Source organism: Culex quinquefasciatus, chromosome 2 (assembly GCF_015732765.1).
Source record: "Culex quinquefasciatus strain JHB chromosome 2, VPISU_Cqui_1.0_pri_paternal, whole genome shotgun sequence".
NCBI lineage: Eukaryota > Metazoa > Arthropoda > Insecta > Diptera > Culicidae > Culex > Culex quinquefasciatus.
Genome location: NC_051862.1, coordinates 76,782,702 through 76,799,962, shown reverse-complemented (window position 1 = coordinate 76,799,962; position 17,261 = coordinate 76,782,702). Strand labels below are relative to the sequence as shown.

At 38.2% G+C, this 17,261-nt stretch overlaps 2 protein-coding genes across 11 annotated transcripts in view; both read left to right on the top strand.

The window, feature by feature from the left end:
• LOC6036728 overlaps positions 1-14,283 on the top strand; it is a 36,255-nt gene extending 21,972 nt beyond the window's left edge. For 8 of the 10 annotated variants that reach the window (XM_038250097.1, XM_038250095.1, XM_038250101.1 and 5 more), the window contains 9 exons: positions 208-311; positions 469-962; positions 1,326-1,462; positions 3,604-3,670; positions 9,545-9,741; positions 12,047-12,368; positions 12,471-12,735; positions 12,794-12,946; positions 13,457-14,283. In XM_038250097.1, coding sequence (XP_038106025.1) covers positions 208-311; positions 469-962; positions 1,326-1,462; positions 3,604-3,670; positions 9,545-9,741; positions 12,047-12,368; positions 12,471-12,735; positions 12,794-12,946; positions 13,457-13,484 — 1,767 coding nt within the window. In that variant the 3' untranslated portion in view covers positions 13,485-14,283. Of the gene's footprint in view, positions 1-207; positions 312-468; positions 963-1,325; positions 1,463-3,603; positions 3,671-9,544; positions 9,742-12,046; positions 12,369-12,470; positions 12,736-12,793; positions 12,947-13,082; positions 13,226-13,456 lie in introns of all 10 variants that reach the window. The other 2 variants (XR_005276921.1, XM_038250102.1) reach the window with 2 other exon arrangements.
• On the top strand, positions 8,341-9,534 carry LOC119765903 (chymotrypsin inhibitor-like). The gene is made up of 2 exons (XM_038250103.1): positions 8,341-8,989; positions 9,065-9,534. Exons 1-2 carry the CDS (start codon positions 8,926-8,928, stop codon positions 9,295-9,297), a joined length of 297 nt encoding a protein of 98 aa, XP_038106031.1. The 5' UTR covers positions 8,341-8,925; the 3' UTR covers positions 9,298-9,534.
• Positions 14,284-17,261: the final 2,978 nt, after the last annotated feature.

The window sequence follows — 17,261 nt, the reverse complement described above, 5'->3', positions numbered from 1 at the left end:
CGAACCCATGGTCTTCCGCTTACTAAGCGGACAGCTTAACCATTCGGCCGAGCCTGTTCCCAGATGTTACGCGATTTTGGCGTGCGTAACGCCGTTACTTTTCGTAACGGCCTCCATGCTTGATAATCTGGATAATTTTATTGCATTTGAAACTTGATCACATTCTACAGAAAACAACTAAAATCAATTTAAAATTATTACTTTTAGTGTTCGAAACCGTTCTGCGTCGCCGAAATGGACGAACCTGCTCAGAAGCACCAATCTGCGTGCAAAATGGGACCAAATCCGTTCTGGGACGATACTTTCCTCTTGTAAGTTATCCCTTTACTGTCCATGTAACAGTTGCTCTCTTGTTACCTATGTTACCATATAGTTACTAGTAATTCATCGTATGTTTAGCAACCTTATCCCGCATTTAGAAGTTAAAAAATCCTGTTTCATTTCTCTTTCTTTATCCATTCTTTGTAGTGATCTGTCCAACAATTCTACCGAACTTCTGTTCGAAGTGTATGACTCTGTAGCAGTAGGTAATGACCATGACAATGAAGATGATGATGATGTGAATGCCGTGTTGAATGTTGACCCCTTGTTGCTAGTAGACCAATCCGCCGCCAAAGTCGACGGGGGTGGTGACGTTGACGTCGAAGCTGTCACCCCCTCGGCTCCGTCGTCTTCGCTAGATGTTGTTGTTGAGAGTGCCGATAAGATTGTTGCGTTGCATGACGATAATACTACCCCTACTAACAACAGTAATGACCCGCCGCCGCAACAGCAGTGTGTTGACGTTGAACCTTCTTCTAACCTTGACAAACAACCCACTAACGACAGCAGTAGTGTGCCCGATCAGGTCCGAGACGACGAACCCTCCCAAGTCGGGGGTGACGACGATCAGCCGGAGAAAGCGCCCGCTGAATCCGATGAGGTTGATTCAGCCGCGCCCGTTACAAAAACTAAAAACAAGTGTGAGTTATCTAGTTGCGCTTTTGTAATGCTAACCCCGCTCATCGAAGGCCAAACGGTTAAAATCTTTGACCTGCCGCTGCTGCACCTGCTTGCCTATTCATGGTTCCCATTTAGTCTCCACATTGTCGCGTGGGGTTGAGGTTTGCGTCAAGGGTCACAATCATCACGGGAAAATCTCCGGCATTCATTTGCTCACAATAATTGGCGCTCCGGGGTTGATACGGCACACGATGTGGTGGTACAAATTTGCATGCTTTGGATAGTTTGTAAAATGTGTTTGGTAATAGTCGATACGTCACATTTTTTTAATCTTATTCCCATCAAAGCTATCAACCAAGCTAATCCGCGACTCCTGCTTACAGGTAATTTCCAGAAGTTCTTGGGACTGGGTCTGGTCGGTATCGATGAGCTGTCGAACGGTCCGGCTTCGACCCAAGTCCTCGAGCTGCAGCCCAGGCCATACGAGACGGAAAACATCAGCGGTACATTGACGGTTGAGGTGAGTTTCGTCAAATTTTCATTTGCTGATGTAATGCTATAATGACCGATTCTTCGGCTCCTTTTCAAAAAAAATCCCAAGTTTTTTTCAGCGTTTTGGCTGTAGTGGTACAATTAAAGAAGAAACCCCCCAATGTTATTACATATTTGAAAAGATAATTGATTTTCCAACATAGAAATGACATGCATAATGAACAATATTATACCTGTGCTTCTCCTGAAATGAAAATGTAGCGTGACGGGACAACATCGTAAAACTGGAATTTTAAAAGGCACACCAAAAAAATCGACACAGTTTTGCCAGATTGATTTTTTAAAACTTTTGCTCTTCTACATATTATCACAAATTGAAAAACGAATCTTTAGCTCCTTGAACTGAAAGATTTGGTTGAGATTTGAGTTTTTGCCAGCCATTTTTTTCGTGACGGGACAACGAAAGGAGCAGATTTCGTCGCCATCGTGCTAACTTGTCGTACGTGCATTTTGGGCCAAATTGAGTTAAGAACGCCATTTTGTGCAGCTCACAATGCCTCACCTTTTGACCTTCACAGATCCCCAAAATTCGATTTCAATCCTGAGATATTCAACAAAACCGAAAAACTCCGTGCATTTTTGTCACTTTACATATGAAAGTAGTTTCAATCTTGTCGTGCTATCTTGTCACTCCATGAAAATTGATGTAAGTGCGACAAAAGGCCAAAGTGATTTCAGGCCAAGAAAGTCAGGATGCGTTTGTCGCACGTACAAGCTAGACTACCGTAAACATGTGTAATTATAACTCGGGACTCCAGCAACCAACTTCAACCAAACTTCGGGACAATGCACAGAATGGTCAGCCAAACAAAACGTGTTTATTATTGTTTACATTGCGTGCTCTCGTTTTTGTATATTCAAGGTCAAACATTAAAACGCGTTTTTCTCGGAACGTCAAAATGGCGGGTGCGACAAGATAGCACGACGACGTCGATTTATGAAAAAACTCCTCTCCCATTCAATGACTTGCAGACCTTATTTGGTCAATATTGTTGGCATTTCAGATAAGAAAACGCATTTAAAGCACATTGCAATTATTAGATCATAATTAAAATGAAATTTTTCATATAAAAAATCACATTGAAAATTGAAAAAAGTGACATTTCGGTGTAGCTTCGCTAAGAATCGGTCTAATAGTAGTTTTTGCAATTCCGTTGCAAAAAAAAACACTTTTCAAAATAAATGCTGAAAAGTTCTACTTTTCAGCACTCAAATGGGTGCTGAAAAGTTGATTTTTTCAGCACTTGTTTTGAAAAGTAACACTTTTCAACATTTTTTTGATTTAAACGATTTATTGACAAAAAACATGAAAATTTGACATAAAATTTCACTCAGTGTGTGTTTTTTTGGAATTGCAAAAAATGTTGTATGGAACTCGTTGCAAAACTTGATTTTTTCAGCACTCTTCGTATTTATCCAACTCGGTTAACCTCGTTGGATAAATGTACGACTCGTGCTGAAAAAATCCTCTTTTTGCAACTTGTTGCATAATAGTAGTTTATGCAACAAGTTGCAAAAAGAGGATTTTTTCAGCACGAGTCGTACATTTATCCAACGAGGTTCACCGAGTTGGATAAATACGAAGAATGCTGAAAAAATCAAGTTTTGCAACGAGTTCCATACAACATTTTTTGCAATTCCGTCGTGAAACTACTTACTTTTCCTGTCATTCTTGAACGACGAAATAGCCTACTTTTCTGTACCAAAAATAACAGAATCGAATAGCAACACTTTTCAAAATAAATGCTGAAAAGTTCTACTTTTCAGCACTCAAATGGGTGCTGAAAAGTTGAACTTTTCAGCACTTGTTTCGGAAAGTAACACTTTTCAACATTTCTTTAAACGATTTATTGACAAAATACATGAAAATTTGACATAAAATTTCACTCAGTGTGTGTTTTTTTGGAATTGCAAAAAATGTTGTATGGAACTCGTTGCAAAACTTGATTTTTTCAGCACTCTTCGTATTTATCCAACTCGGTTAACCTCGTTGGATAAATGTACGACTCGTGCTGAAAAAATCCTCTTTTTGCAACTAGTTGCATAAACTACTATTTCCTTATATTTGAATTTAATGCATTCGAAAATGTTTTTCTTTCCCTTTTTCAGTTTGTGTTCATCGACGCTCCTCCTGCACCGGCTCCTCGACGACAGCACATGCAGCAATCCTTCCGAGGTAAGTCACCCAGCAGCCAATGTAGTGCCCTTAAACACCCCCTCCCCCAGTGTCCATCAAGCTAACCAAGTTGCACCAAGGCCGCGCTTCCACACATACACAAGCAGTCTAACTTGTCTAGTTTTTTTTCAAAATCACAAATCACTCCTGTACAGTTAATCGTAACCACTGCCTTAAACCACCTGTTTTGTAATTCCTGTGTAGTAGTTGTTGGTCGATAGTTCGTGCGAATCGGACGAATTTTCCAAATTTTGCTGCGACAATTGCGGCTACATTAATAGAGAGAGCAATACTTGAGTTTCACAAACTGCAACGGCTGCACGCGAAAACTACAAATTAACCAACCTGAAGCTTCCGTTAGTACCAATCCGTAGCTGAGTATTATCATTTGTGGTGTTAAGTAAACTCCATCAGAGGTTTCGCGGGCTATGCATGGGAAGTTGTTTAAAACACATTTAAATTACGGAAATCAAGAAGCACTCACTTTTCATATTGTAGTTACCCAAACAACAGTCCCAAAAGGACTAAACTTAATATACGAACTTGCCAAGTTTATTCACCTTACTGTTATTGCCGGATATAACCTTGTTTGTTTGTTTGGGTTTCAAAAACGGCAAATAATGCAGGACATTTGCTAAACATCCTCATTTACTGCATTAGAACACTTGTTCCGGTGAGATACTCTCCTTTGATGATAAGCACGTGACTTCTTCGTATGCCAAGCTAAAGCTTTTTAGACTTTAAAGGAAGTAAAAGAGGATGTTGGATTTTAACGACTGCTCTAACCACGGGAGTTTAGTCTTTTTAAGATAATTTTTAAACCAATTAGTTCAAACTCCGAACAATTTAAATCTAACCATGCATAGACCCGCCCTCTGAGAGGAATGCATTCGCTGGTAGCATCTCATATAGTTTCCCCTCACGCGGTTTGCTCAGAAATTATATTTTCTCACATAATCCTCATATCTTCTTTTCTTCTGCTCTCTTTGTTATTGTTTCAGAATACTAAAAAAAAAACATGACATGAATTGTTAACATTGTTGTAGCTTAATCAAATATAGGAAGGATAGGAAGAATGACGATTGATTCGCGGGTTTTTGTTTTTTTTTTATTTTAATTTTGTGTAACTAGCAGAATGGAACAAAATTAAATAAGAATTTTCGATTGGAAATTGGTAAAATCGGAATAATTGGGAGGTATTTGTTTATTGGTTTATTTGCAAATTTTTGTTTTCTTCCTCATCTGATACGATAACGATAACCGAAAGGGTAAATGCATCGAACTAAGTCTTTGAAGATTCGCCGAAAAGTGGGTGGAGCTTTTAAAAGACTTTCTGGCGAATTTTTAAAGAGCTTTTTTTTTCTTCTTTTTTAATTCATTCGTTGAAAAAAGCATAAGCAACGATTTGAATCTGTTTTTTTTTTGAGATCACGTCACGTTGATGAATCATCTGATTTTATATAAATTAAATTTTAAATAGTCCTGAGCTGTATATTTTTCTAGACGCGTTTGTTTAAAATTAATTATACCTAGTATACTGTACAACAGTTAAACATCTTTCGATCGATTGTACAACCAATAAATACAAATACATATCAGCTCCTATCGTTGCCTGAGTAAGAACAGTCGTTTCATTTTTAAACCATTATCAATTGAACGACGCCATAAATTTGATGCGATATGTGAGTAAAGATAATTCTAAGAAAGCACAGCTTTTTGCACTAACCGATCTAACACGAACTACTGCTCTCTACTTTCTTGTGTGTGGTGACTCTAATATTTGTTAATTGAAATTGATCCAATTCATAACAATGTCTTCATATCCCCATAATATCACCGAACTTGTTTCATAAAAAATGAGAAAAAAAAACTAATTTTTAAAATTTTCTGATCTATTTTTGAGATTTTTTATAGTTTTCTTAAAAAAAATACTTTATAAATATATTTGGTAAATCTTTGGTATAAAGATTTGATAGATATGATAAATGTTGATTTGGTTGGAGTTGTGCTCTATAATAAGCAATTTTGAATCACTTTTTAAAACAGCAGTTCCATATGAAAATAAAAAAAATAATAGTCCTTCGATTTGGATTTGGACATTTTTATAAGGGCTCCATTTTAATCGATTCTAGCTGTCTTGAGCGCCTATGAAAGATGATAAGTTTGACTTCCAAGAAAACATAATTTGGAGTTTCAAAAATCTACCCAAACGATTGAAAAATGATTATGAAAACTTCAAATGCCATTTTGACGGTGGCTAGACCAATGAGCCCATATCTGAAAATATTGTTAACGGATTCACAGGATCCCGAGATATGATTTTTTGAAAATAAAATTTGGAGTTTTCGACGCGCTGCGCGCAAAAACTGAAAAATGTTTAAAAATGGAAAAAATCAACTTTTTTCACTAAAACTGCGATAACTCGAAAATTTCAGCTAGCTCTATATGCAACTTTTGATACCCAAACATGTATAGGTATTTGCTGAAATTTTTGAGTTATCGCAGTTTTAATGTGAAAAGTTCGTTTTTTGACGATTTTGGCAATTTTCCTTTTGTCCCTAATGTCCAAACAAAAAAATACGGATCCAATTATTTCGGCTAAACAATCCCCACTCCAATTTTGAACCAAATCGTCCTATAAACATATGAAACACAATAGCTTATAGGACATTTAAAAAAAACTCTAGAGATGATTTTTTTCCGTTTTAGTAATTTAACGGTTCTTGTGGAAGGCTCGTTCAAAAACGGAATCGACAATAACACTTTATACTGTGCCCTCTTAAACCTTGCGGTTTCAGCGATGAATCCACAGGCGTGTATCGTTCTTTTTGCGACAAGACTCCGACAAGAAATCAGTCGAAATGACGCAAAATTATGATTTTTTGAAAATTATGTTTTATTTTTGCTGGATAATCGACGAAAATTTCAGTTTTTTTAACCGTGAGTCACCCTAATGGTCAAACAAAAAAAAGTTCGCTCTACAGCATTGCTTGGCGTTCGAGATTCCTACTCAAAGCTAGGTGTCCGAATGCTTGAATTGTTGAGGCAATTGCAAACTTCTTTTTATACCTAAGTTTCCAGTCACTCCGGGATTCAAACTGAAGACCTTTGGATTGTGAGTCCAACTGCCTACCAACGACTCCACCGAGACAGGACCCAGGGAGACGACTCCTACACCTAAACTGAGCTAACGACCTAACCTCTAGACCAAAGCCGACATTTCCTTCCCCGTCCCACGGAAGGCGTGATCAGACAAATCTCGTTTCAAAAAATGCCCCGGGACCTTCTGGGATCGAACCCAGGCCGACTGGGTGAGAGGCAACCACGCTTACCCCTACACCACTGGTCCCGAAAAAAAAAACCAAGTCTAAATATTTCCCCAGTCGAATTTTGGGCGCGATCGGACAACTTTTTTTTCGAATCGTGCTGCTTTCGGGGGGAATAGGGGGATGGCGTCGCTATTTTTAGACCACGTTTTCCACTTTTTCTCATCGAAACCGACTACTTTATCGACTTCATTTTGCTGGGCGAGATAGGACGCCGTCTATTTTTAGACGATGACTCAGCACTTTTTCACTCTTGCACTTAAAAAAACCAGGTGGCAGCACGATGTAACGCCACGTCCCTATTGTTGCATTCGTCAAAAGTCCAAAATTCGGCGGTAACATTTCAAAAGGCATCATGTACATGTTGACACTTTCTAGGTTATTGCATATTCTGAAAGTACTCCTAATAAGCTACCTCTCCACCAAAAATGAGCAAAAGTAACTTCAATAAAATCTGTTTAATCATCATTTTAAATAAAGTAACATAAACAAAATCTCTGCCATCAGCAGTGCCTGTTTTTATAGTCCTGTCAACCTGTCAAATATAAGACTACATGAACCTCGTGACGAAAAAAAAGCATCATGAAAAAAGCGCCATGTACATTCGGCGAAGAAAAACGAATCATAACAAAGCGTCCCCCTCAATGACAGCAGGGTGATATAGACGTTGGTGATTTCAAAAGAAGTTATGTTTGTTTTTCTCAAATAAAATTACGGAATAATGTTTTATTGAGTTTGGACGATCAAGTATTAATAAAAGCAATGTTTTTATCGTTTGTTATCATTAGAACCAGGCCTGCAAAATGTTTCCTACCCAGCGTACACATGAAGCAAACCAAAATATCAGTTCACTGCTAGCATGTGACTGTAAGCTTACTGTGTCCGTTCAACCACTGCCGCCTGACTCGTGCCGGTCGGCTGCTGGAGAATGAGAGACGTGAAAAAATGAGCTACACTCACTCAATTCGTGTCATATGACTGACTCGTAAAATCCTCTCTAAACATTATTTTGACTATTTTTAAACAATTGAATGGTTCTAGACTGTGCAAAACACTTAAAACAACCATAACTTATATTCAAAATTACATTTCCACGCATAAATACCAACTTTTTGTGTAAAAACTTTTTTCTTTATGTGTGTGCGTGCAACGTCGAATGAGCGTTGGTTGACTACTGCCTCGCATTGCAGCTGCTCAGTGAGCTAGGGCACTCACGACTGAGTCGGGTTTGTTTATGTCACGGTTTTGCGGTTCAGTGAATGGATCTGAAAAAATCGTGTATGCGTCGCTGATATTCGCGTCAGGACCCCTGACATTTTCAGCTCTGATTAGAACATCTTATTTTGCTTTTATATTAAAATGGGAATTGAAAATGGATGCTCAACATTCAAATGCGTTTTTCTCAAAAAGGATGGTGTGTACATGATGCTTTTTGAAATGTTGGCATCGAATTGTCAAATATTCAGTAGCCAGAAACAGTTTCGCGTTCTACAAATTTACGGTATTTTTTTCCAATGTAACGATATAATTCTTCACAACAGGATCTCAAAATATAAATTGTCAAACTTCAAAACAATCATTCCCTAACGAACTGCATAGCAGGTGAACGAACCTTTTCAAACTTCAAAAAACACTAAATCACCACAAACCTTTACATTACTTCCACCTTCGAGTTCTTTCCGTTACTGATGCCCTCCCCTCAAACCAAAGCTGCGCAGTTCTTCAGATGTGCGCAGAATGTTTGAAATTATTATGAAATCGGTCATGTACCGGCACAAATGACGCCGAATTGGCAAAAGTTGGTGGTGGCACGTGAGCCGGCCCCAAGTTCCGGCTCTGCTCGGTTTCCCCAAAACAAACCAACTTCGCTGATTAGAACCACCAATCTGTGACCAATAAAATGCCCGCGAGTGCACCTTTGAAGCAACCATGTCTTCTCTAACCACCGTGCTAGCCGTCACGTTTTTCCTCAGCTCCAGCCTGGTGTTGAGCGGTAATTTTGCTTTAAAATTTGAGAATTTGCTCAAATGACTCATCTCTTTATCTATGTTTGCAACGCGTTTTGCAGTTCCCAGTGATTTCTGTGGCATCAATGAGGTGTTCCGGTTTTGTGGTCCCATCATTCAACCATCGTGTGCCTCCCAGCGGATTGGTTCGAAGGTGCGGATACCGGGGTGCAAGATGGGATGCACCTGCAAGCCGACTTTCGTTAGGAACGCCTTCGGCATCTGTGTCCAACCGTCCAAGTGCTTTCTTAGTAAAGCTGGCAACAGCATTCATGATTCAATAAAAAATAATTAGCTTAACTACTGACTATGTAATCTTCATTTACTTAGAATTAACTCATAACAACCATCAACAACTTTAACAGGGAATTAACTAAAACTCATGTTTTTCGTTTGTCGTTGCTTGACGAATGTTTGAAAACGGCTGACACAAACAGTTTGCTCGAAATACTTCCTCCTGGCTTTTAGAAATGTGCTTCCAACAAAACAATGCATTCAACTTCATCGTCCTTATCTTACCCCAATTTCAATCTAATCCACAGCCGGTGAGGACGCGTTAAGCACAAGCACTCCGAAATCCACCCTGGCAGGACACCCGACCGCCCAAGGAATTGGCGCCAGCGGAAAGCAACTCCAGATCGCATCGGCACCGACTTCCCCAGCCAAGAGTGGCCTCTCCAGCAGCGTCAGCTTTGCCGATCGCAACCAGCGCTTCCAAGCGGCCAACACGAACCGGCTGGTGGGTATCCGGTGACGAGGGCTTAAACCAAAACACAAGCAAACTTTCCAGAAATCTCAGATTCGCACTTCTAATGCTTCGTAACACTTATGAATCATGTTCTGTATCAAACGTGCCATTCATCAAAACGAACCTGAAATTAGTCAGTCAATGCTCTAGCTTGATAAAAAGAGGTCACACCATCATCATTTACAATTTTCCGGAAACTGTGCGGTTTAACTTCACCTTGAGTCTGTCCAATTATGGTTCAGGCACGTACCACGTGCGCTTATCTGGTGCAGCCACGTGCGTCCGAATTTGTGGTGGCGTTGGCGCAATCGCGCCTTTTTGCGCGTTTAGTTTTCGTTCACGCAAAGCTGATTTGTATCGTTTTTGATGACGCATCAGGGCTATTAAAGTTTCATTCCGAATTTTGATAAAATATTCCATTTTTAAAAAAATAAATAATACCCCAAAAACCCCTTCCATTGCCGTTTTGATTAATTCAAAATTTATTTTGGGTTTTTCAGAAGTCTATATGAGTAATTCACTAAAATTTCGTAATTTCGTACCCCAGGTTTAATTAGAAAGGAAGATCTGGCTCTACAGCCCCTAAAAAAATCGGGGTTTTTTTTAAACTCGAGATATCTACATTAAAAATGTCTTATTTTCCAGAGAAAGTTGTTTGGTCACCGTAAAGAATTTCCAAACATTGCCAACTATATGTTTTTCCATGTAATTTTGCTCGCTGAATCTGAATCTCTCAGAATTGAGCCAAAGTGTCGAAAAAATCTTTTTTTTATAAAACCCTCTAATCATGAACCACCCTAACTTTCAATAAATCCAAAATTACCCCTTCCTTCTTGGAACAACTTTTCTGAAGACACCAACGCTCCAAAACTTCAGCTTTTTTTTCGGAAAATAAAATTTTCGCTGAATTTTGCGATCAATGACAAAAAATAAAATTTCAGGTAATTTTCTCAGCTCTTTGAAAATATTTTTGCGAGAGATGCTTGCCCTTCATGAAGTATTTTGAAATTTAAATGATCTGAATATTTTTCGAAAGAAAAAAACACCTTTAAATGTCTATCCAGCTTTTTAAGCGAAAATGGCGTTCGAATGGTGAACGCCCGAAATGTCAAAATCGCGCAGTGGTACCAACATTGCGAAAAAGTGTGCCATGACATGACAGCCACATTTTTTGTCTAATGTTGGTGCTACTGCGCGATTTTGACATATCGGACGTTCAATATTCGAACGCCATCTTCGCTTAAAAACCTGGATAACATAAAAACGGAGCAATTTATCCAGGTTTTTAAGCGAAGATGGCGTTCGAATGGTGAACGCCCGAAATGTCAAAATCGCGCAATAGTACCAACAATAAAAAAAAATGTGGCTGTCATGCCAAGGCACACTTGTTCCGTAATGTTGGTACCACTGCGTGATTTTGACATTTCGGGCGTTCACCATTCGAACACCATCTTCGCTTAAAAACCTCGATAAAAACAATTCGTAAAGTCATTTTCTGTGCATATTTAATTTTGCATCTCCTTATTTTTGTTTCACTACTTTTTAAGATTGTTTTTTTTTTAAATCTCATTTTTCCAAAATTTGGTACCGTCAACAAAGGGGACATTGGGTCTGGGAAGTGAGATTGGATCATACAAATTTCAGCATTTTTGTATGACCCAATCTCACCCCCCAAACCTTATGTCACCCCTGATGCCTTATACTTATTTTGGGAATTCGACTTTTCTTCTCATAAAATTATGTTTATTAGGGACCATCCATAAACCACGTGGACACTTAAAGGGGGGGGGCGAGTCGAGAGTGTCCACGTGGTTTATGGATGGTCCCTTAGGTCCTTTTCGGTATTGGGTACCTGGTTGAGATCGAGTCGGCTTTTGTAGTTACAGTTCTCTTAAACCTTAGATTAATTAAGGGATTTCAACTTGTTAGTAGTGAATATTTAAAAAAAAATTAGATTTTTTCCGTGTATATATTTTTTTCTGAAAAGCTCTAATCATGAGCCTTTTAGGGGGACGGTTGAGCAAGACGACCATACAGACAAATGCTCAAAATGACCTCCTAAACATAGTTAACATGCTTGTACCAGGTCTTCAAAGTCTTCCAAATAAGCTTAGCTAAGCTCAGTCATATTTATGCCCTTCATGCCCTTCAGTACTTTTTCGTACTTCTGTTCACACATTATACATAGCATGTGTTCCTGCCCTGTGCTAATACATCTCCCTCCTTCTGTGGTTTCCTCCCGGGGATCCCGCGCGTGGAACCTTTCTCTTTCTCTCTCTCTCGCCCTCCCGCGCAGAACAACTCCTTCCTGAAGCCCCCTTCGGTGTCCGACTACGGCTTGAATGGCACCCGGCAGCAGTCCGAATCGACGCCCGTTTCCCCGGCGCTCTCGTCCGCTTCGCAGCAAAGCTACACCGGCCAACTTAGCGCCAGCGCCCCGGAAAGCGTCAGCAAGCTGGAGAAGAAACCGCGCAACATCTTCGGCACGCTGCGCAACAAGCTGACCCTCTCGAAGAAGTCCAAATCGATGGACTGCCCCGAGTACGGTGGACCGACCTACCCGGGCCAGATTCACAGCGCGTCGTCCACGCTGAGTCGTGGCTCGTCGATGGACCAGCGTAAGGCAGCTTCGAGCTTTTCCCGCGAGTTCCTTAGCTGAAATTGTGGCTGGCACTTGAAAACCTTTTAATAACCTTCCTCTTTTCTGCTCTATCCCACAGGTTCCAACATCTTCCCCAACATAAAGAATCTCTCGCGGAAATCTTCCATCTCTGAATCGTCGGCCGTTTCGGGCATTTCGAACGCCAGCGGCCGCACCTACGTCCACGAAGAGTCTACGCTGCTGCTGGAGACGACGGAGAACAACGTAGTGCGACACTACCTGGTCCCGATCGAGGTCGCCGTGAGGCAAAAGTCGTGGAAGCGCAAGGGCACCAAGCTGCACGTGTACAACGATCACACCTTCATTGCGAAACACATCAGGGGGTGAGTGGTTCTGTACTGGATCTTAGAAGTTGATAATGTATTCTCCCTTCCCTTCCAGCGGCATCCTGTGCCACGTGTGCCACCGTAGCATCCTGCGTCGCCCCGGCAAGCAGGGTTACGAGTGCCGTGACTGCCTCATCCAGTGCCACAAACCGTGCCACGTGCGAGCACCACAAGCCTGCCCGAATCCGAAGATCCTGTCGATGCAACTGTAAGTGCATTTTTTCCTTAATAATTTTTATCTTTCTTTTCCAAACTGGTTAATTTTCTTCCGTTTCCGATTTATTTTCGCCCCCTTTTTTATTGAAAACCACACACACGAAAAAAAATTACCCCCCAAAAAAAAGCGCATCATTACCCGTTCTTAACGAGTAAATCAATCCACCCCCGCAAGCTAGCAAGCAAAGCCATATTGAAGCCCCCGAGTTTTGAGTTTAAGTTTTTAAGCGCTTCATTGAAGAAAACCAAACAAAATATACACAATTCTCAAGTAAGTTCCTGCACCACTGCTGCTGGCCCCAGAGAGTGTTGCATGCGTTTCGTTTCGTTTTGCTGTGTTGATTGAGTGTGGTGTTCACCATCGAAAGTTGACTCACATTTTTGCCAGTTTTGAACAACATCTGCTAAATCGTGTTCTAACAAATCATGTCTCCACAAAAGTGTGACTTGCGCTTTACGTTGATTTTCTGGAGACTAATTATGCCTTTGGACAACTTTTTAGGTTAAAATGGCCGTTCCCCTTGAACTGATAGATCGGACAGCTTGAGACAGTCGCGTACGAGAGCGAGCATTTAGGAACCAGGGGGTGAATAACACCAGGAAACCAAAAAAAGAAACAATCGAACAAATCAGAAACGTCGTTACCATACGCCAAGGTAAATTACTCGAATTAGTATCACAGAATGCCAACCTTAGCCAACCCAGCCAGAATTGTGAGGGGTGGGGTCAAATCCGAATTTCTACAAAACGGTCATGGTTACAGCCTGTAAGTTTACAAAAAAAAAACTCGCTTAAAGTCACTAAAATTTATGACCAAATTTTTGCCACACAATTGTGTCGTCCATGTCCATGCCTTTCGAAAATCTATTGTGTTACAAGTGCGTTCTGTAAGTATGAGCTTAATAAGTCGTATTACTGATGATACAAAAAAGAGGAGCGCATCAAACAAATCTCCACTTTCTACAAAATAGGTTGTGAGACAAAACCTAGCACAAAACACACACATGTTACATACACCACTGTTAAAGTCTTTTTAAATATTAAAAAAATATATATTATACGAATACAAAGCTTTATCTGTGTCGCGCCGTTTCTTCTACACTAATTGAATCTTTTAACTATTTATTGAAAAACACACAGTCACACAAGTCTATTGTTGCGAAATGATTATTCTAACGTATTCTAACTGTTCGGGACTAAGGATGCCTTCGGCGCGAGTGAAACAAACTAAGAGTTAGGGAATTATTGAAGAGGGGGAGAAACCAAGTCAGGTTCGAGTTTTGACTTATTTTTTCAGGAATAAAGTGCAATTGGTAAAGTTATGAAAGACGGACGCGGGTTTCCTTCGGAGTAGAACGAAAGAACAATGCCTTTTTTATTATAGGTTCTATAAACATATGAAAGACAATAGCTTATAGGTCCTTTTCGAAAAACTCTAGATATATGAATAGTACAGTCATCCCTCATATTCGGAACAGTTTACAGATCGGCCAATGCTAAAAAAATCATAGAAAATCGATAATTGAACATAATGATTCGCTTTTACCTTCATTTGAATGCTGTTTTTGCGAGCTTTCAAATGCTGTATCGAACAACTGCAAATTTTAACGTTTTGTATCAAGTTTTTGAAGAAAAACTTTGACCCTTTAAATCCACAAATTCGGAACACTTTTTTCTTACGATGTAAATAATCTTTTTTATCGCTCCAGGGGTACATATTTTTTTTAAAAATAATGACTTCACATTCTGAAACCAATAGGCACAATAACATCCCACAATTATGGAACAGGCAATTTGGAAGCAGCGTTTTGCTGCTCTGAAAAAAATAGTCTCGAAATGCAGTTTTTTGTTTTAAAAGTTCTACTTATATTAATGAAATAGCAAAAGAATGTCCAAATAAAGGCCTAAAAATAGTAGGGTACACAGAAAAGATGCATTTGGCAGGCTTTTGACAAGTTATCACAAAAGGTATGTAAATGTATGAAATTCTGTATCTATAATTTTCGGGAATTTTAGCATTTTTCGTTGTTTAATACTTTATGAAGAAAAGTCAACCGTGAAAAAATCTCTCTAATGAAGGTTTGACTGAGGGGGCATGCTTATTAATTTCTCGTCGCTCCATACCCTCAGTGACGTGATGGGAACAAGGGCGTCTATGCAAAGTGTCCCTACACCCGCTACAAATGTCTGGCGCTTGGGGAGGGAAAAAGGAAACTATTTTATTTTATGCGCCGGTATTTGTAGCACTAAAATTCGTGCAAAAAAACTTATGCACGTGGGTGTACAGATTACGGAGTAAAAGATGATCGAATTGTTCACCTAGCGCTCACATGTGTTTCGGGACCAAGTTGCCTGCGGGTATGGGGATCATACATACATACATACATACAAAAGCCAACCCTGAAAAAATCGTGTGAAATGTTGAGAAAAATTCTTATAATTTTCGTTCTGATACTTTTAAAATCGGACGATTAGTTTCAGAGGAACAGCCTCACAAAGAGTTCGAGTCAATTGAAAGGAGTCGAGTGATGATATCCCTGAAACTACTGATTTGATTTTCAAAGTTAAAAAAATGTTTTTGTGAAATTGATCCGAAATATCAATAAAATAATTAAAATAAAGTCTCAGAGAGAAAATTGTAAGAAATTTTCCCAGCTTTAAAAAAATGGCCTTTGGCTTTCCTTTACATAATTTATAAATAAAATTACTAAACATCCTATCTGCATAGAAAACCCATGACTCATAGGATGTTTTGAAAATTTACTCTAAATTTAAAAAAATGAAAAATGCTAATATTTACGAAAATTATAACCTAAAAGTGACTTAACTTATAACCTAAAAGACACTTTATTCAAAATTCGGTAATGTACCTTCAATTGCAAATTTGGTTCATCTAAAAAAAATTTGACTCTCTTTTCGACATTTTTCAAAAAAAAAATACTCGAAAAAAAACATATCTTTGGAACCAGATTTTCCACCATCATCCACTACGACTCAAAAGATGACTTTTTTAGTCTCCTAAAACATATAAATAAAATTAGAAAACTAAAAAATACGTGTTTTGGGAATTTTACTTTAAAGGCTGGTATGCTGATTGGAAGGAACGCAAAACTCCATATAAAAAAACGCTCAAGAAACGGTCAAGGAAAGGGTCACGAAAAGATTTTTCTTAATCGGTACGCAGCTGAAAAGTAACAGAAACGGAAAGATTGCGTTTGACGTTTCTTCGCGCGGTGCTTGTTTGTAATATGTTTTGATGAAAAAATCAAAAAATTGTAATTTTCCATTTTGAATGCAACTGATAATTACACACGTTGTTATAATTTTTATTGGGTATAAGAATATTTAAAATTCCCGCCGAATCTTAAAAAGCAGAATATTGAAATTAAAAGGGCAGATTCAGTTTTTTGGTCGAAATGTAGTAAAAAAAAGAAGTTGTCTTTATAGATGCCGGCCATCGTGTCACCAACTATTAATTGCTTGTACCAAACAGCTACCTCTGGATTATGAGTCCCCTGCGCAGTTCGATTGATCCACACTCGCGGGTCCAAAATGAAGTAAATCGGAGTGAAATTAAACTTGACAATAATCATACAAATATCTATATTTTTACTAAAAATACAATAATAATCTGAAATTTTGAAATGAAACCAAACAACAAATTCAAAAATATCAAAAACAAACATTTCAGAAATTTCAAATAACATTTTTTAAAAAAATAATAAAGAAAATTTCAACAAAAATCAGAAATTTGGAAATTCAAAATAAAAAAAATGCAGAATTGAATAATAATTATAATATTTAAGTTTTTATAAATTCAATAGCTCAAAAATGTTAAAATTCAAAACGAATGTACAAGTCTGAATTCAAAAAGTTTGAAAATATAGAAATTCGTAAATACAAATTTCCGAAAACCTCGAAATTATAACAATCAAAAACTCTATTTCTTCAAAAATTTAAAAAAAAAATTGAGAGTTTGGAAATTTAAAAAAATTAAGAATTTAAGAATTTAAGAATTTAAGAATTTAAGAATTTAAGAATTTAAGAATTTAAGAATTTAAGAATTTAAGAATTTAAGAATTTAAGAATTTAAGAATTTAAGAATTTAAGAATTTAAGAATTTAAGAATTTAAGAATTTAAGAATTTAAGAATTTAAGAATTTAAGAATTTAAGAATTTAAGAATTTAAGAATTTAAGAATTTAAGAATTTAAGAATTTAAGAATTTAAGAATTTAAGAATTTAAGAATTTAAGAATTTAAGAATTTAAGAATTTAAGAATTTAAGAATTTAAGAATTTAAGAATTT

What these genes read in the sequence shown, in the direction of transcription:
- LOC119765903 (XM_038250103.1), top strand. Translation starts at nt 8,926, where the DNA reads ATGTCTTCTCTAACCACCGTGCTAGCCGTCACGTTTTTCCTCAGCTCC. An exon ending in CTCCAGCCTGGTGTTGAGCG is followed by an intron (nt 8,990 to 9,064) that starts GTAATTTTGCTT and finishes CGCGTTTTGCAG; the next exon opens with TTCCCAGTGATTTCTGTGGC.